The 21,025-nt window shown below is 28.2% G+C and overlaps 3 protein-coding genes across 3 annotated transcripts; 2 read left to right on the forward strand and 1 right to left on the reverse strand.

Moving 5' to 3' along the window:
- Positions 1-1,118: 1,118 nt before the first annotated feature.
- Bm9487 (Kelch motif family protein) lies at positions 1,119-4,875 on the forward strand (the record flags this gene model as incomplete). The annotated part of the gene is made up of 9 exons (XM_001902058.2): positions 1,119-1,275; positions 1,817-2,065; positions 2,375-2,495; positions 2,831-2,894; positions 3,140-3,326; positions 3,683-3,881; positions 4,094-4,155; positions 4,384-4,477; positions 4,833-4,875. The coding sequence occupies 9 exons, from the start codon at positions 1,119-1,121 to the stop codon at positions 4,873-4,875; spliced, it is 1,176 nt and encodes a 391-aa protein (XP_001902093.2).
- A 1,344-nt stretch (positions 4,876-6,219) lies between these two features.
- Bm1899 (GSG2, putative) lies at positions 6,220-11,790 on the reverse strand (the record flags this gene model as incomplete). Its single annotated transcript, XM_043079227.1, has 18 exons — positions 6,220-6,311; positions 6,562-6,713; positions 6,948-7,050; positions 7,243-7,331; positions 7,435-7,580; positions 7,811-7,959; positions 8,051-8,219; positions 8,299-8,386; positions 8,481-8,614; positions 8,786-8,820; positions 9,149-9,185; positions 9,376-9,529; positions 9,642-9,784; positions 9,862-10,049; positions 10,387-10,455; positions 10,708-10,771; positions 11,121-11,318; positions 11,716-11,790. 18 exons carry the CDS (start codon positions 11,788-11,790, stop codon positions 6,220-6,222), a joined length of 2,085 nt encoding a protein of 694 aa, XP_042935161.1.
- A 1,739-nt stretch (positions 11,791-13,529) lies between these two features.
- Positions 13,530-20,006, forward strand: Bm1828 (FXNA, putative; the record flags this gene model as incomplete). Its single annotated transcript, XM_001902063.2, has 18 exons — positions 13,530-13,634; positions 14,033-14,239; positions 14,359-14,527; positions 14,609-14,703; positions 14,924-15,014; positions 15,313-15,434; positions 15,525-15,675; positions 15,743-15,861; positions 15,983-16,229; positions 16,483-16,631; positions 17,281-17,455; positions 17,727-17,920; positions 18,097-18,252; positions 18,366-18,486; positions 18,574-18,661; positions 18,989-19,283; positions 19,504-19,582; positions 19,861-20,006. 18 exons carry the CDS (start codon positions 13,530-13,532, stop codon positions 20,004-20,006), a joined length of 2,709 nt encoding a protein of 902 aa, XP_001902098.2.
- Between the last annotated feature and the right edge of the window lie 1,019 nt (positions 20,007-21,025).

Genomic DNA, 21,025 nt, shown 5'->3' on the forward strand with positions numbered 1-21,025 from the left:
AAGGAAAATAATATTCCATTTCTGATTAATTTTTCATATCTTTATACTTACTAAGTTTATTATTATTTAGCTTCAGTTAATTAATCTTTAAACTAATTATTGTTTTATGATAAATTCCGTTTGAAAAATATGAGATCAATGTATAATATTAACCATAAAACTATAATAATTTTGATTTAATTTATCTGTAAAATAACTATTTTGGATTTTTTCAATTGATCCTCTAAATTTTAAATCTAAGTTAAATCAAAAAATTAAATCTACAATGTACTATAACTGCTACTATTTATTTTATCTATCTTTATGTAGTCGATTATTTATAAAAAAAAAAAAAAAAAAAAAAAAAACAATAATTTTTTATTTAAAATTATTTATATTAAAATTGTGCCAATACTACCAAACTTTTTTTAAAAAAATCCCGGAAAAAAATTGAAATATTGCAGAACGATTGTTGATTACAAGATTTCTAATACTGATCTATTACCGGGAAAATTTGAATAAACTGATATGCTATCATAGTTCATTTGATTATCAATGATTTTTCTTTTGTGCTTCCTCTTTCTTTTCTGTAAATTTTTATTTACAAATTGCATTACCAATTAAAGTAACAATAAATTTTCCACTAAATTTATTTCAATTTAAAAAATTTTTTTTCAATAATATAACAAAATTTTTTCTTTTTCCATTCTTTGATGAAAATTTGACATATAATTCTGATACATACATATTTTAATTGATAAATTTTAAAAACAATAATTTCATTTCAATTTTATTTTGCTTAAATAATTTTATTAATTAGCATAATTAGCCAACATAGCACAAAATATTATACGGTAACCAAAAAACTTGGAAAAAACATCAAAGTAAGAAAAAAAAAGATAAAAAGTGAAAAACGAAAATTTTACCTAAAAAAATTGTTGGTTTACTTTTATAATTTCTTAAAGTTTTAATTTGTAAATTTTTTCAATTATTCATTAATTCGTCATATTTTTACTTTTACATTTAATATTTTTTGACTTTACATTTAAAAATTACTATTTAGGAATTTATATTTAATTATACGAATAATTTAGAGAATAAATTTGACGTCTTTACTAACATTTAGATAGGATCTCATCATGGTATGTTGGACAATTTTTGTTGAAGGTGGCCCAACTGTCTCTAATCAATGTGCGGTAGCAATTGGCAAAAAGATTTATTCTGTTGGCGAATATTTGCCACCTGAAAATTGTGATCCAAATGCTAAATTATTTGGTATAAGTATTCTTAATACTGGTTTGTTTATTTTAATATTCGGTCTTTTTTTCTCTCAAAGTTTTCACTTTAAAAAAAAACAAAAATTTAAAAATTGATAAAATTTTATTGTTAACAATCTTTTAATTTCTTTTTTTTTACTGAAATTGCACCATTTATCGTAAATAATGAAATATTTTTAAATAGTAAATAAGAACCAAACACTTCAATTTATTTTTTTCTTTCTACAGTATATTAATTTTATTTAATGAAATGAATGAATATGTATCGTCAATGTCAAATAAAAATTTTATATGTTTCATCTAATTTAATACGTAAATTATTTTCAATTAAATCCAATGAATGCATCAACGTGAAGTCAAAAATTTATCACGTCTTATCTAATTGGAAAGTAAATTATTTCTCATCGAATTCGACAAATATTACAATAATTTACACGAATATGTTATATTACAAATAAAATCATTTTGATATTACATAATTAAATATTTAAAAAAGAAAGATAATAATTTTAAATATTATTTTTTCTTTTTACTTTTTGAAACGATTTATTATTTTTGAGATCATTATCGTTGGCATCAAATATCTGTACCATATCGTAATGGTATTTATCTTCCAAGAAAATATTACAATCGAACATATTATCCATTACCATTATCACTTGAGCCAAATGATCCATTGGTATCATTCGGCGAAATACCAAGTCGATCAATTGGCCATACTGTTGTAGCATATGAAAGGAAAATTTTTTTGTGGGGTGGATTTCAGGTTTCAAGTAGAACAACTCATCAAATATTTTGCTATGATACAGGTATTTCAGTAATATCTTATATGAAATTTTAATTTAATAAATATAAACCATAAATAAAAAATCTTAATAAATAATAAATAAAATAAATAAATTTAATAAACAAAATAAATAATAAATAAATAAAAAATAAATAAATATATTAATAAATAAAAATATAAAAATTTATTAGAATTATTTAACTAATAATTAGATAAGAATAAAAGAGAAGAAATTTTTCTAAATATTTCTAAATTATTTTTTATTTTAATTAAAAAAAATTTAATGATTGTGTCTTTTTTTCTTTATTTAAAATTTCTTTATTTTTTTTAGAAAGACATATTTGGACAATCGTTCCATGTACTAACGCTCCACCACCATCACGTTTTGGACATACCGCAGTTGTGTACAATGATATGATGATTATATTTGGTGGAATCGATCAAAATTTTTCGTAAAATTTGAAAAAAAAATTATTTCCAAGGATTTTTTATTTATTTATTTATTTTTTTGATTTTCTTATTTTTTAGTATTATCAAACGAAATTTTAACATCGATTAATCGTTTTTTTCTTTTCATCACAAATAAAATTAATACATTTTACTTATGAATAAAATATATGAATTAGTTGTTTTACAAATTATTTTTTGAATAATTTTACAAAAAAAACAAATTAATAGTGCGAGGAATAACTTTTTATTTTTTTGTTTTGATAAAATTTAAGTTCAACAATTTAGGGAACAAAAAATATTAAAACAAATATTTAAAGAATTTGAAAATTTTTTTTAGTACACCAGATCATATTGATGTATTTAATTTCAAAAGTCAAAAATGGACTAAATGGAGTGTAACGGTAAGTGTTATAATTTATTTGAATTATTTTGTTTTCTCAAATTATTCCATTTTTTAATTATAATTACTAATAAATAAAATTAACTTTTTCTCTCTTTTTTTCTGGGATTTATTTCTTTGTGTTATATTTACAAATATTCGTCTTATTTTTCATTCATCATCCATTCCATTTTCTTTTTTAAATGATTGTTGGAATTTTTAACAAAATTAATTATGCGCAAAATTGAAATTTTATTTATAATTTAGGGTAAATTGCCAGAGGTACGGGAATTTCATACAGCTTGTGTAATTGGCAATAAAATGTATATATTTGGTGGGGTTGGTGTGCCAATGTATGAATTACAAATAAGCTTTTTAAATTTGGAGACACGTCATTGGGAGCAACAAAATGTCACAGGTGTCATACCATGTGGGCGGAAAAATCATTCTGCTTGTAAGTGCTTTTTCCGCTTTTCTCTTTTGCTTTTTTTTGAAAAAGAAAAAGTGATGATTGCATAAAATGAATTTTATGTATTAAATAAAGGCGCACTTTTTTTTTTTCTTTTTCAAGAACTAATATTGATTTAAGAACTTTTTAAATTATATCTTGTTTTTTTTTTTTTTTTTTCAATAACTTAATTTATATAAGTACGTATGTCAAGTCTAAATTTTTGATAAATTTATTTTTTATATATGGTGTTTTGTTAATTTGAGAATATAAATGTTTTTTCTAAAATGAAAATGAAATGAATTACTCAATGATAAGTTAAAGGAAATAATGATTTGTTGATATGAATGATAAGTATTTAGGGGTCTATCGTGATAAGATGTATATATTTGGTGGTTGTTTGCAAGATGAAAGTTATCATTTTGGTACAATTCATGAATTTGATCCAAAAACATCGGTGTGGCGTCGATTAAAACCAGGTGGTTTGGTTGGTCCATGTAATCGACAGGAACAACAGGTTGCTGTTATTGGTAATCGTGTCTTCATATTTGGTGGCTTAGCGTATGTTTTAGTAAAATTTTAATATAAAAAAAAATTTAAACCTTTTTTTGTTTGTAAAATGAAAAATTACTATGCTAATGTTGAAAGATTTGAAAAAAATAAATGAAATTTGCATATTAGTTAAATATTTATAAATGCAAATAAGTTTAATGAAAGTATAAATTCTGTTTTTTGTTTTTTATTTTTCTTTAGATATGAAAATATAATTTTAGTTCATACAATAATTTACCCAATTCATTTGTTAGAATATCTGATCTTAATGTTCTTGATTATGGTAAGTTTTCTAATCTGTTATCAATTTATTATCATTTAAGAAAATATAACAACAAATTAAAAGAAAAAAAAAAACATATGCGTTTCTTTTTCGCAAGCTTTTAAAATTTATAAAATTATTGCAAGAATAATCAGTCAATAAAAGAAGGATAATAAAAATGTATATTGCAGAGAAAAAAATTAATTAAAATTAAAAAAAAAAGAAATTAATTAAAAAGTGATTTTATAGATTGGAAGTTAAAAGATCTTGCTATTATTACTTTGTTATATCAAAAAGTATTTGATATATCAGTTTGCGACTATATATTACCCAATGATTTAAAGTAAATCTATTTCATTTCAATAATTTCAATAAAATCTTTGTGTTTTTTGAAATGTAATTTTTTTTTCAATTTTCGCTGCTCTTTCATAAATTAAACTGCACTAATACATATACCTTTCACAATTTTCTTCTGTGAAAGCTAAAATAATTACCAATTATGAATTGGTACTAAATAAATTAACAAATAATTGACATATAATAGAGAAATAAAAATAATAAATCAAAAGTTTGCCTCAAAATTTCTTTACTCTAATTTTATTTGACATAATTTGATATTGATTTAAATTTTAAAAATATTCCATTACTTTCATAACTTTTATTTCCGCTAATCAAATATAGTTGTATTTAAATTTTAGATTCGAAGTTTCCATGCGATTATTACGGAATCCAATAATGTGAAATGCTAGTAATCGCTTGAAGTGAAATTTCTCAAATTTCTTTCATTCAAAGTGCTTTATTAAAAAAAAACCTTTTTTACTTTTTTTTTTTTAAAAAAAAAAGAATATTGCTGAATTTTTTGGATTTTTATTTAAAAAAAGAGAGATATTGTTGAACATTTTTTATTAAATTTAAAATTCTTTTAGCATTTCTTTTAATACAGCACATTCATACAATTGTTTATCTTTCATTCATTTATATTTTTCAATAAATTTTCAACATCATTTCATTTCTAATATCATTGATATGAATATCTTATATCATATGTTATTACCTATGTCAAATCTTCTCGTTGCAGTCAATTTTTAAATTTAACGTCAAAACTTTTTAAATTTCACATAATGAATGATAATTAAACAGTACTCTTTCTTCTGCTGAAATAATGCACAATTTTTCCATACCTAATCTTTGATATTTTAATAAAATCAAAAGTTGAATCCCATTATTTTAATAAAATCACAAGTTTAATCCCATCATGGCATACAGATGTAACCCAAAATTATCCTTTTTTATTGTTAATGCGTTTACAGTAAAGCTCAATCAAAGGACAATTACACTTATCAATAATAAACTACTAAATGACATCATCACCAATATTCACTGCTCAATTATAATTTCTGGATCTATTCATTTTTAGGAATCTTCCTTAAAACTTTTATATGTTCCGGAAAACAGTGATTTCAACTTTCTTTCAGTTGACTAATTTGTATTTCCTAATACATACTTAATGCCATTTTGAAAATGATTATAATGAATTACGATTTTAATTATTTAAAAAAGTAATATAGAAATCATTTATTCATCAGAATTTCATTTGCAAACATCACGGTATTTCGTCAAATTTATTTCGGATGTAAAATTTCACTGGAATAATCACAATGAAGAAATCATAATGCAAAATGCCCCACATAAATGAATTAAAGAGAGAGAAATTAATTCAACCATCTATTTTCTTGCTGCTTACTACAAATCAACATTAGTTTGGAGATAAATCACTGAAGAAAACTTCCACATTGATTCATGCTGAAAAGAACTGATTTTCACGCCAACTTCATATATTATAAAAAAAGTGAATACCCATTATATAATGTATACACATTATAAAAATGAAATAAAGCGATATAAGTAAAACAGAGAATATGAAAGACAATAATGAATGCATTGAGATCTACGAAAAAAATTTTCAGGTACTTTATTATACGTGGGCATAACAAGGTCATAACCTCGATTATTTTTGCTGTATTGAATTATTGACAATTAATATTAATTAAAATATAAACAAAAGAAGCATTAATCACAATCATTTTAAATTTCCGCAGCTTGATGATTTGCATCGACGATTACTATGAAATCATTCGTGCTACCTGCTTTTTCTGCTAACCATTCAGACAAGCTGGCTATAATGATTCAAATTGAAACAAACTGATGTTCAGTTAATATTGGATGATTCGAAAAATGAGAAGCTAGCCATTTCAGATGATTCAAAATACTGACAAATGTACTACATAAATCAGCATTTCAAGGAATGATCCAATGACAAAGTATTGGTTTTAGGTGATCAGAAATGGCTCTGAATTCTTGGCACTTTATTCCTTACTTATAATTTCGCGCATAAACAATAGTTTACATTTGCATAAATTCACTTACCATAGCGATGCAAATCTTTGAAATGACAAATGAAATTTTTCCTTTCACTTCGGCTGCCAATATTCTTTTCATCCATATTGTCGTATAAATAACGCACGAGATATATCAACCACATCACATTTGTGATAGAACAGAACGGAAACCAATTGTTCCTATTTAATAATTTTGAAATAACAAATAAGCTTGCCACGGCTTCTTTAAGCTCTTCAAGTATTTAATAAATATATAAAGTACCTTCGGAGTTAGAGTTTGGGAAGATTTGATAAGAAAAGTAGACCAATATTCAAAAAACTAACTAATATTTTAAGAAGGTATAAAGAATATTCAAAACCCAACGTTTCTTATAGTACCGCGGGTTAAAGAGATTCAAAAAGAAAATTTCCTACTTGTTTACCGCACGCATCGCTCGATAGATCTCATATTGTAAACAGTCCTCGCCTGTGAATAATTCATCATCTTTTGCCAAATCAAAAAAAATCGTTGACGTTCCTGGAATTCATCCACTTTCTAGATCAACAATTCGCCTTCAGAATTGAGATTTAAAAAGAGTCTGAGAAATTCAATAAGAAGTTCAGATCAGTGCATTTGTGATCCTTAGAAAATCCCCTTAAAATCTGAAACATAAAAATTCATGTTATAGATTTTATCGTCTTTTTTTTTTTTAAAAAAAAAAAAAAAAACCTTTAGACATTCTGGACAGAGTAAAGTCGATAATTTTCACTTCAACACCATGTGTAGGAATGCTAACTTCATAACCATTATAATTTGCTCTGAAAATATCACTTTTTTTCGTCTTTTTTTTTTGCAAAAAATTCAAATTAAAATGTAACATGAATTTAGACAAAATATTTCATGATTAATATGAAAACATACTTAACAGCATTATCAGACTGAACACTTCGGATGAGAATATTACCACAATGCAGATCACGATGTTCAAACGAAAGTCGATATTCTGCTACAGAAAGTGTCAAAAGGACTTGGTAAATAATGCTGTACGCTTGCAAAACATTAGAAATCTGCAAAATCAGTCTTATTGTAACTTTTTTTTTTTTCATTTATGATCTTTTAGATTAATAATTTCTACAACAAATGTTTTTTTGTTGAGAAATTAAAAATGTTTGGACATACTATCTATTAAAAAAAGACAATATTATATACTATTCTCCTCTAATTCTTACCACTGCTGCGCAGCGGTACGTTATTCAGAGTACATTTTTATTGAAAAAATCAAGTTAGAAATAAATACCATATATTTTTCCAAGTCAATTCCACCATCTTCAAAAGCTAGAAGTAAAAAATGTTGATTAGAGCTAAAAATGCACGGATGATCATTTTCGGACTTCATGCGTTCATCGTATTGCTGCCATGCATTAATTAAAGATCTTGGGTAGGACCCTGGAAAGTTGTATTCAAAGAATAAATAAAGGCGATTGCTTAATTATAAAATATACTATATACATCAGTATTTATTATAGTTTTAAGACACCTTTTACTACCATAGCTCCTCTAAGATGAATGAAGCCCTGAGTGGAATACCCTTCCTCGATGTATTTTAAGTCTGATAATTCTTTTGAAACTATTAGCTCTGCGCTAATGTCGCGAAATGACTTCTGCTTGTCTCCATTAATCATTTTGGTACCACCAACTGGGATCACCTAAACATAAACATCAGGACAATCAAAAGAATATGAAAGAAAAGAAATGAATAGCTTGACAAATAATCTCAAACCATACCTTTAACGCAACGAGTTCCCCTTTGTAACTGACTCGAAACACTTCGCCGAATGTTCCTTCTCCAAGCTTTACCGGACTCGATAAATCACTAAAATTAATTTTAGAGTAGTAATTGAACATAACAATATGATAGTCACCAATGACATCCTCAACAATTATACTAACAGAAATATTACACTTACAGTACTGTTTTTTTAAGTCGCCAAGACTGAATACTTTTTTGCATGCAAAGATGGAAAAGTTCTTGCTTGTAGTCACGTCTTCTAGCATACTGAGTTGTCCACGGAAAGCCATTTAAATAGAATGGTCTATTTTCCTTCAAAAAATGAGTTGTGCATTTATTCCCTTCGATGTGTAAAAAAAAAATTCCTTCATTTTGGATAAAAAAATTAAGATTCATTCCAGTTTCCGGGTTTCATAACTGCAATTTCTCAATAAATGAAGTAATACGAGAAATGAATAAATTGAGTAAAAGTAGAAAATATACCCCATTTCCATCACATAGCGACAAGCTCCTATCACCTAAAAATTTGCAAATTATTTTTTTCCAGAAAAACCATGAATTTGCAAAAAATTGCAAATCTTCGATATGAATGATACCATAATAATGCAACGAGTGGCTAATTTCTTCGCTATTGAGAATTATTAAAAGGACAATATTTTGTTTTAACCTGCTGAATGCATGAGTTCCAAATAAAAATTTTTTTTAGACCCTATTACGTCCAGGGTCCTTCTGATTCTTACATCTAAACAGATCACACTTTTCTCCAAATTTCTCTTCTAATCTATTTCAAAAAAAATACAGAAAATCACTGCTGATTTGATATTAAAGTTGTTACGGGGAAATTACCTCGAACAGATGACGTAACATCTTCACACACGTATTCCTGAAAGGATTTAAATGTAGTAATCTCAGACGCTCAACAGAAATGTTTGATAATTCATTTTAATCCCGTTAAAAGATTATTATCCGATTTTTAACCTAATCATGATATTTTATATTAATAAGGAGAGATGCTTATTTTATTGCCTGCTTAATTTGAAGCAAAAGCTAAGTATGAAAGTGATAATATTTACTTCATTTTGAAATCCCCAGCGACCAGGTGAGTTAAGAATCGTAAGCTGAGGGGACGACTTCTGAAGCGTTGTTGAAATCCCTGTTACACTGCCAAGCCGATTACGATCATTAGTTTCTGCACCTGATTTTCCTTCTACTTCATTTCCATCAGAACTAAATTTTGACAGATCTTTAACCATGATATGTTATGAGAAAAAGGAAACATTATGAAAATGAAAAAAAAAAAAAAAAAAAAAAAAAAAAAAAGCATAAGAAATCGATTTACTGTACGCAGGCTGCTGGTGCTTCCTTTTCAATAACATCACAGCCAGTATCTTCTCTGTCAAGAAGTATTGGACTCAATTGTATATCTCTGTCAAAATTAGGTATGTCTTGATGAGGATGCGGTGTATGTGTAGATTGGAAGACCTAAATAACTGAAAAATTGTATCATTCAAATTTTTAAAATGAAATAAGTTTCCATCTGAATGAACTAAAAAACATACGTGAAGAGGAGTTGACGTAGTTGGCTCAGATGGATGAACAATGAAGATCAAAGGTGATCCTGTAACTTCAACGTGATTTATGTCTTCATTTTTATTCAGAGATAAACCAACAGAATGCTTTCGCTTGTCAGAATTCTCCTTGGTCACATCATTTTCTTCTACCAGTTTGCTGCAAGTTTTCTCAAATTCTGCAAATAGCTCCATTTTTTCATAGAAAAATTATCAAATAAAACAATTGGCCAGGAATATTAACAATGAAACATAGTTAATTTTATTCAGTTTTTACTGTTTTCAGTTTCTCATCAATCTCATTACTTTTTCCTAATTCTCCTTTATTATTTATTTACTCATTTTATTTTGAATCACCTGTAAGCTAAATGTTCAAACGTGAAAATTAATGAAGCACAGATCTTAGCTTAGTGCGCACATAATAGAAGATAAATTTAATGAAGTAAATAGAAAGAGAAATGAAAATTTCTGGAACTCATATAAAAATTATAAAACACTGGCAACTTGATATGCTACCTGAAGGCTTGGAGTAATTACCAGAAAATTTGTTCGCTGCAAATTTGGTTATCTCTGACAAGTTGATACCTAAAATAAAACAATCTAAAAAGATTACGTTTATCATGAACAATTCATTTAAAATTATATGTTGGAAAAATACTTCACCATGAACTGAATTATGTTTTGCACGAAGGAAATAAAAAGATATTAAAGAGATGTTTATCAAAAACAAAATTTTTTAGGAAATAAGCCTTTAGGTTCTAGCGTATTTATTATGTAATTGAAAATGATGATATCAGGTAACCAAATTATTAAAACCGAACATTCCATATCACTTACGATCTCTGCTTAGTTTGCTATTATCACGCTCAACGATGAGTTCATATTCTTCAGCCTCTTTAATCTGCAAAATTTTTTCAATCATTTATTACCTGCGACCTACTCAATAAAATGATACATCCCTGGTCACATGAATAGAGCTGAAAATATGAAATGACCAAATCTCTTTAGGACTTCATACTTTTAGCCTTATTCATGTCCATGTCTTCCACTATCTCCGTCATATGTTTCAACAAAAAACTGCAAGAGTATTATACCAAATGTACTTAATTTCTGACCTAAAATCCTTTTATAACTTTTTTTCGGATGAAACAGTACTAACAAAAGATGACAATTCGATCGTCATTCTGACGCTTTCCAAATGATTAATACCACATTTATTTGGCTAGGTATCACAAAATTACGATACAAACTTCATTGAGCAGACGTTGATATTCGAGGTCTTCTGCACTAATATTTGTTCGATCAATGGGCTTAGCACGACGATGTCTTTCCTTTTTTTTCATTTTGCGTGAGCAAGGTTGCAAAAAATCCCGTTCTTGATCCAATACATCATTCAGTACACTACTGAGTATAGCTGTACGTCGAAATAAAGGATGTGCTTTAGCACACTGTAAAAAAATTACCGCACATTCGATGACAGCGTAATGAATAAGAAATCAAAACTAATCTTATGATATGACAATATATCCACGGAATATATTATTCAGTACTCGTTAACTGGTCAATGAAAATGTAAATAAAAGTCATCATAAAAATGTAAATAAAAATTCATTTCATTTCTATTCGATATTATAAACTAATTGGGAAATTAACCAAGTCTAAAAATTTTGAATTAATAAATATGGGCACTAAAATATCTCTAGATCTTTATTAGTTACAAATTAATCCCGGATGATACTGATAAAAGTATTTTTAATCCGTAAGTACTAGTTAAGCTATTTCTTAATACCATCTCAATCTTCAACTAAATTGTTAGTCAAAATCACACTATTAAACAACGCTTACTTGTTTCAAGATGGTTTTATCCAGCCCATCAACAAACGTTGCATTTCCTTTAGACATAAAACGTTTTCGAACCATTTTGTTACCTTTGAAAAAAAAATTCAAAATAACTAAATAAAAAATATAGAACTGATGATCGCCACAGTCAAATATAAAATTAGTTGATATCAATAAAAATCACCATAAACGAGATGAAACGAAACTAAACCAATCAAATCAATGGAAGATCGCAACAATGAACCGCAATAGCAATAAATCCCGCTGTAAAACAAAAAAACAAAATCTCCATAAACTTTTTTTTTTAAATCATCTATTCTTAGATTAGACCAGTATTCCAATATAACGTGAATATGTGGAAACGAATAGCATTGGGAACACTAATTTTCCCTGAACATATGGTAAAATTACGCTAAATAAATCATTCAGATCTAAATCAGATTAAGAGGTCATTTTTATCAATATCAGAACTACACAAATTACTCCTATCAATAACGGAACTAAAAGAAATTACTCTCAATATTTTTATCAGTATCGAGAATCATTACTTAGCACCATCCAAATAATTTTCTTTTTTTTTTAAATTAAATCCTCTCTTTCTTAGAAATAATTATTACAAACAGCTAGCAAAATACCAGTTCAATAATTAAATTTATAATAAAAACATTATTTCAATACTATATAATGATTATAATTACTTGAAATGTTGAAATTACAAGGAAAAATTTTCAAAATTTTAACTTCATATTTTGAAGTTTACGAGGTGTTTTAGTTTATATGCAACTACTGACAAAATTATTATAATTGCTCGGCTATTATCTTAATTCTTTCCCTTTTTTATTCTGTAATATATGATGGTATCACTGCCAGCATAATCAATTTTTTTCTTCCTCGATTCAATGCAATTTCACACTGATACTTTGGTTTAGCTTAGTACGATCACGTGTGACACGTCCGCAAGCTATAACTGAAGTACCGTCACGCAACACATCCACAACACAATATCAACAACTTCATAATTTAAATCTCAAACCTCGTCAACTTAAAATTTTCGAAGAATATATCTGGCGGCATCTTTTATAATATTACGGCCCATACGAGAAACGTTAAAAAATGGAAAAGTTCTGGAGCTCTTTTTTTCTTTAACTATTTCTTCAACTAAAATAGTACCGTAATTTTAGGTGTCTAATTTTCTGCTAAATTCCATTTCTGTATTAGGAAGAGATCTTTAGTTCAAACTGCAAAACTTTCTTACATTTTTTCTGCACAATTGATTAGATCATTATGCTTAGCACAATAATTATTACCAGTTCCATTCCTGCATTTAAACAATTTTTAATTATTCGCTTTTTTTTTGTTTGTTTAGTGTACAGTGTCTCTTATATACAGTATCGTTGGTAATATTTACAGTATCTGAATAGAAAGTTTATAGTAACTCCATTGTTCATTTTATACGGTACAGTTTAAAATATCAGTTGATATTGCATTGAGCAGTAATTCTTGCCTACTTTACACTGCTTTTTTTTTTCTTTTTTTTTGTAGTCATAATGTTGCTCTTATCTTATCGTCATTATATCATTTATTTTATTGCTCGCATTTTGCTTTCTTTTGCTATTTACATTATCTTTACACATCTTCACTGTGGTTAATTCTTAATTTTTTTTTTTTTTTTTGGTTTTCCTTATTTATCCTTCCTGTTTATCTTATAAAATATGAATTAGTAACTACTATACGATCAGTTTAAATTGTTAGATTTCCCATTTCTTGTGGACTAATTTACACACGATTACGATTATGAATTAAGGAATCGGATTAGAAGAATGGAATTACGCCAACGGAATATATCACGAGATGTAGACAGTGCTAAAGGTACGACTAGAAGGAATATGCTGAAAAATGTTAAATCCGATTGGTTTATTGATAAGGTTTCATTTTTTGTTGGTTTCATTTCTCTTGGGACTTTTTTTGATATTTTGGTAGAATAGATGAAGCTATCATATGAAAAATATCATCAGTTAAATCTTCGGCATCACTTCATGGTGGAAATGTTAGGCATACAAGCATAGGATGCGATTATTTAATATCCATGAATTTTAAATTAGAATTAATCTGCTACCGTAAAATTACACTTAAAATCGGTTATCATTTTCTTACTATAATATATTTATCTGATTCTAATTTAAATAGCGTCATTTATAGCCATTTCTCAGGAGATTAAAAATATATAACGGACTAGCAGTTACTTTTTTCGGATCTTTTCGGATCTCTCTTTTTTTCCGGTACAAATCTTTATGATGTGTACCTTGTAAACAAATAATTGTAGAAGTCGCAATATCTGGGTTTCCGACATTGGTTGCTGATTCTGATGATTGTTAGTGGGATCTACGGATTTGTCGTTTACCAGGACAATCGAATGCCCGAAGTTAAGCCAGCAGGACAGTTTGATGAATTCTCAGAAGAAAGAGCACGATTGTTGCTGAATTCACTTACGGACCTTGGGCCACGTACCAGTGGTTCGGAAAACTGTGAAGTGACTTTTTTCTTTCAGTTCAAAAAAAGAAGTTGAAAATAATAGAAAACTGGCATCAAAAAACCGATAGCATAAAAACCAAAATTTGTGATGGGAATGAAAATATGTGCTTATTGCAGGTGCATGCATTTAAACTTATAAATGATAGGTTGAAAAATGCAAAAGCAGAAGTTGAAGTTCGAGGAGTGAACCGTTTGGAAATTGATATTCAACGTCCATCTGGATGCTTTGATCTCGGATTCTTATCTTCGTTCACCTTATGTTACCACAAAATAACCAATGTCATTGGTGAGTCTTTGTATTTTGCTTAACATTTTCCTAATTTCAAGAGAATATTTGCAATCTCTTACATTTCATTTTTTATTTTAGCACGGATTGGACCAAGAGTTCCACCAAAACATTCCATTTTACTGAATTGTCATTTCGATACGTTTCCGGGTTCACCTGGTGCGACTGATGATGCTGTAATATTATTATCGCTGCTATCATTATTTTGAATTTTAAATCATATTTTATTAATTGTTTTCTCTGAGATTTTTTTTTCTTTTTTGGGGATTATCTTTACGTTCGACATTGTTAGCTAATTATTTCTTACTTTATCTTTTGTATTTTTTAATGTTAGCTGTAGATATAAATTATGTGAAAAATGAAGACATTTTATGTTTATTCAAAAATTGATTTTAGGTAAGCTGTGCAGTTATGATGGAGGTTATGGATATTTTATCTCATTCAAAAGAATCACTTGAAAACGATATAATTTTTCTTTTCAATGGAGGTGAAAAACATGATCGTTTCATCATTATCAGTAGTACCACAATATAAATATTTTAGAGACAAAATATAAGGATCGTTGGTAATTTTGTAGGAGAAGTCTGTAGCAATGTGACATTTCTAAATACTCAAGTATACATCGTATTAGTTTTTTATCAATTCAACTTCTTTTTACTTAAGTGCTAAAGTCCGTATTTAATATATTATAAATTATACATAATATTAGAAATTGGTAAACATTTTTTTTTCTATTTACTAGTTGTTTGATCAAAATGGAAGTATTTTTTGAATTTTGATTTTAGCTGAAGAAAATTTTTTGCAAGCATCACATGGTTTCATTACACAGCATCCATGGCGACATTCTGTTCGAGCATTTGTGAACTTGGAGGGCTCTGGAGCTGGTGGCCGTGAAATACTGTTTCAGGTATCATTTCCGTTTACTGCATCATTTCAGTTCTATAAAATAGTTCTTTGCATGATTATATACACTTTGCACATAAATGTATTTTTCTAGGCTGGACCCGGAAATTCCTGGCTTTTGCATACCTATCTAGAAAATGCACCTCATCCTCACTGCAGCGTTTTAGCGCAGGAGATTTTCCAAGCTGGTATTATACCATCTGATACAGATTTTCGGGTTTTCCGAGATTATGGTCGTATTTCAGGTAAGATTAATTCTTATTTTCAGTAGAGTCAAATCAAGTAATCGCTAATGAATTCATAAGTTTTCAGGCCTTGATATTGCTTATTTTCGAAATGGATGGGTTTATCACACAGAATTTGATACTCCAAAATTCATAACTCCAGGATGTATTCAAAGAGCAGGAGAGAATCTACTTGCCGTTACTAAGGTATTTTCCCGGTGTTTCCTGTACACAGGCAAAAAATGATAATTGCAGTTGTTTTGTTGATTATCGTTATCCGATTTCTACTTTGATTAAATATTAAGTAATTTGTCATTCGTTGTTTAAGGCTTTGATCAAATCTCCCTATCTGGATCGACCAGGTGATTTTGAGCAGGGTAACCGTTGGGTATTTTATGATGTTGTTGGCATTTTTACGGTTTTTTATCCGATAGATCTTGGAGAAGTTCTCAATTATACGACTGCAATAGCGGCGTTGATCATTATTGCTTATCATATTCAAAAAGGTTTTTATAATTTAGTGGATTTAATTAAAGCAGTTATTGGTCATATTGTCGCGGCAGCTGTCATGTTTGGTATGCGCATTTTTTCTTTTTAATTAATTACTTTTTTTAAGTTTTGCTTTATATATGCATTCTACAAATATATATTTGAACTTTTGTATATTGCATTCATTTCTCATGTTTTGAATTTCTTAAATCATTTCACTCAATGTATTGTAGTTTGTTAAACTGATTTTTAACATTTTTTATTTTAATATTTGTTTTGGTGTATCAGGAAGAAAATACACTTTGAGATGTTTTATAAGTTAACAAATATTATTTTTAGCAACAGGCACATCAGTTGCCTTAATTGTCACCAAACTCGATATGATAATGTGCTGGTATTCACTTCCAGAACTCGCTTTCCCTCTCTATATATTTCCTCTTCTTATCGCTGGTTGTGCTACTCATACGATCTTAGCTCAACTGCATAAAGTATTTTCTTATCACATTTTGTCCATCAAATGTGATCCAGTTTGAAGCAATAGAAATAATGGGGGTATATAGGATATATGATCATTGTATTACCAAAGAAAAGAAGCTAATACTATATATATTTTTTTTTCCAACTAGATATTAATGTTAGATTAGAGTAGTTTTGAAAGGAACAACATTATAAATGAGGAGAAGGAAGTTGTTTTTAGTAATCGCGAAATTAGCTTGAAGAAGGAGTTTCTCACAATTGATTATTGAAATCTTGGTGAATTATCCAACAGATATATTTGTAATAAGAAAGAGTTATTTATTGAGTATCTCAATTTAATGATATATGTTTTTCCCAAAATCTAATTTGATCATCACAATACCAAAGAAAGACAGCTAATGCTATAGAATATGCTTCTATATAACATCTATTATATTGAAATCTATTATATTATCTATTATATTAAAAGTATCGGATAACTTGCTAAAATACTATCCCATAACATCTATTATATTAAAAGTATCGGATAACTTGCTAAAATACTATCCCATGTTAGTAGCGCCAAAATCAACCGCTTTTGGATTTAAAATTGATTAAATAGAAAATTTTGAAAGGCAGAGAATTTTTTGATAGTAAATAAAAAAGTAAATAAACTTTCAGAGACCTAATCAGGAAATGATACATTTTGATGGTGTGTTATTGTTATTTTCAACATGGCTGGCACTTGCAACATTTGCTGGTATTGCTGGTGCATCCTTTTTACTTTATAATTCTTTCTTCTTATTACTTCGTGAGCCGTTGCTTTGGCTTTTCGGGAAGATGCGAATTATAACAAGTAATTTTTGATCCATCTTAATGATTATTTGTTCAAAATGATATTGTCCAAATGTAGTTGTTATAAAATTGATGGGTGAAACAAACTTATAAGGGTTCTAAGTCTTTTTTTTTTTTTTTTTTTTTCGATATCGTTTTTTTAGTTTGATTACCTTTTCCTTTCACAGACAGAAAAAGCTATGAATATAACAGACCATATTGAATTATAATCGAAAACCTATAATGGTAATTTAAGTGATCTGGTTAAGTTTGTTAGGAACTTTATCTTTCAGAAATCTCTCCACAATGGTTGTTAATTACACAATTGTTGTGTACTGTTCCTGTGATGGTATTCGATGCTTATTCAGCAATGCTACTTTTTGAGTTCTTCGTCCCAGTTACAGGACGAATGGGTGTAGCAATTAATCCTGAATTTATTATTGTTCTAATGAGTCTCTTTGTTGGACTATGTTTTATTCTTTTTACGGTGTGTACATTCTGGCCAAACATATTTTTTTACTGGTTACATTTTAGTTTTTATGAATTTGGGAAATCATTCTCTAACTCTCTCAAATAGATATTTCCTTACCTTTTTTTATTCATATAAATTAAAAAATTGTAGAATTCTATACTTCTCATGTCTTTAATCAGTCTTTATTTCAGAGTAATCTGTTGTATGTTAGTCGTCGCATGGATTATCTCCTAAAGTGTGGCTTAATGTTATATTGCGTTTTTTTTACAGCATTATTTAGTACAAGGCTTGGCTGGCCTTATAAATACTCTGAAGAAAGCCCTCGTCTAAGACGTCTTATTACATTGGTATAAGTTAATTTTTAATCAAAATTTTACACAAAAGAGTTCAAGTGATATTATTCTCGAGTGCTTTTTTTAAATTCCAATCCCATAATTAGTATTTATGAAGCTTATTTCAGGATAGCGAACGATCAATTTATCCTTTCCAAAGCAATACATCAATTCAGGAACATGCATTGTTCGTACAAACCTTAGATTATCGTGGTATTACCGATTTGCCGGAACACACTTTTTTGACCGGTAATTTTTATTAATCCTCTGTTCAGTTTTTATATTTCAAAAAAAAAAAAAAAAAATCTGATGTCATTAATTTAGCATAATTTTTAGGAAACAGTGAGCCGAACTGCAGTGGTATAAAAGATGAGTATTGTCGTCTTCCATATTATACAGCTGTTCATCAGTTGTTCCCTCCGCGGTATTCGATTATTATTTCTTTCATAACATAAATAAATTGAATTTAAAGAAAAGAATTAGTTTTGGGGTTAATTTAATACTTTTATTTATTTTATTGCGAACAAAGATAAGTAAATAACTGTTTGTATCGCTGTCTTATTCTCTATTTGATGTAACAGAAATTTTTTGGAATAGGGGAAGTACTGATAGAAATTAATGGCAATAGAACTATCAAATAAGCAAAAATCAATCATTTAAATCACTCTGTTCAGTGGTATGTTGAGCTATCCGTTGTTATCACTTTTTGAGTTTACAATCAACAAAATTTTTTCACATTTCTCATTTGTAGGGAATCTCGTTGGATACCATTACCTGGTCACCCACGGATAGCCAGTCCCATCAAAGTCATTAATGTTGAGAAACATTTGTTGTCGGGATCTGAACTGCGATTAAGTTTTACGGTTTCGGGTGGCACCGATAAAATGTCACTACATCTGACACCTATGGACGATTTTGAAATTGACAGTTGGTCATTTACAAAGTTCCGGTCTGGTGGGTTTAGTAAGCGCAATACTTATTTCGTTTTTCTTACTTATGGTGCCGAAGCTCCAAAGGAACGAAATTTCTGGATTATTCTTAAATCGGTTAGTTCATTAAAATTTTTGCACTTGATCTGCTAGTTCTTCATTATGCATTCTGCTTGTTCATATTAATCAATCATCTAACTTCATGCATGATTGATTTTCAGGATTACTTGGTTGTAAATGAGAAAAAATTTATTAAATATAAGAGTCATATATCTGCAAGAGATTTCCCTAAACAAAAATTAAATAGTAAAGCAGCACAATGAAATTTCATTTACAGAGACGTGTCGATTTGAATGATTTGAACATCAACAAGACACCAGTCTTAGAAATATCAGTGGCCACACATTATGCTCATGGTTAATCGTTTGATTTTTCTTGTTTCAATAAATTTATTGATATTAAAGATTCAAATAAACTAGACATTAGTTATTCCCAAAATTTTTATCTCTCGCAAGGTCGTACATTTTCTAATTTACCTAATATTGCTTTACATTGGAGTACATTGGATTACAACATTGCGGACATATGACAGTATGTGGTGAATATCCTTAAAGATTAAGGTCATTGCTAAATGCGCTACACAAAACATTAATGAAATTTAAATACTTGTAATAATTCTAATCAAAACATACAGGCTCTTATCAGTATTCCGACACTCTTAATCAACTCCGATCATTAATTGAATCACGACGAAAGACACCACATTTGGCTATAGGTTGGTGGAGATGGGCAATTACAACAACTGCAGCGGTTTCTGAAATTGTGGTGCACACACTTTAAATGAATTGGTAGAATGATATTACATTTGCAGTTTATCGATGGCATTGGAAAATTCTTGACCAAAATCTCGTGAAAATACAGAAAATACAAGTGAGTTGTCAGTCGATTCCGTTCAAACCATCAACATTTTAAATTTCATATTACATTAATCTATGCCTAAATTTTATTAGAAATGATGAAAAATGTTTGCATCTTGTGATACTGTATAATTTTCATATTTCAGTTATTCTTGAAACTTTCAACTTTTCGTTTTAAATTATAAATTAAGCTGCAAGAGCATCAGTATTCTGGCTATCAGCTAACATATAATAAAGATTTAGAGTTGAACTTTCTATAGAAATATTGGAAATGTTGCGGGAGTTGAGAGCAATTGTTCTTGGTCTCTGAATTCCTTCATTTAGTATATTATTCAAATAACTGTGGTATTGTGATAAAGCTACTAAACTGGAAGCTATGATCTATATATATGTTCATTGCAGCTAAAACTTTGACTTCGTTTTTATGCCTAGTGAAATCGGAGCAATTTTTCTTCGTCCTTGCAGAAAAAGTCAATTTGAATTTTTGAAAACTATATAAATTTTTTCATTCGAATATGAATGTTTCTTCATGTTTGATCTGTAAGTACATGCTATGTAGGATAGTTTTTCCAAACGGTTTTGTTTTTAAATCTGCCGTTTCTTTTTGAGTAAAAAAAATTTTTTCTTCACACCTACCTCTTTCTTTTATAATTGCAGCTATTTTCTTCATTTTTAATCCATAGCTCTGTTTGTATTTTTCATGTTAAATTTTCCCAGTTACTTTTTATTCTTTATGCTTTTGAAAAATCTCTGTCTTTGCATTCCACTTCCAATAAAAATTTTAGCTTTCTTTATGGTTTTTTAAGCCATTACTTTTATATGTCTATTTAATGGGTCTTTTGAATTTAAGTTATGCTTATTAGGTAGTTTTTAAATGAAAAACAATAAAACCGGAGTTATTTACACAGTTATTTGCCAACAAAAATTTGCAAATTATTTTCA

Source organism: Brugia malayi (assembly GCF_000002995.4).
Source record: "Brugia malayi strain FR3 genome assembly, contig: Bm_v4_Chr2_contig_001, whole genome shotgun sequence".
Lineage (NCBI taxonomy): Eukaryota > Metazoa > Nematoda > Chromadorea > Rhabditida > Onchocercidae > Brugia > Brugia malayi.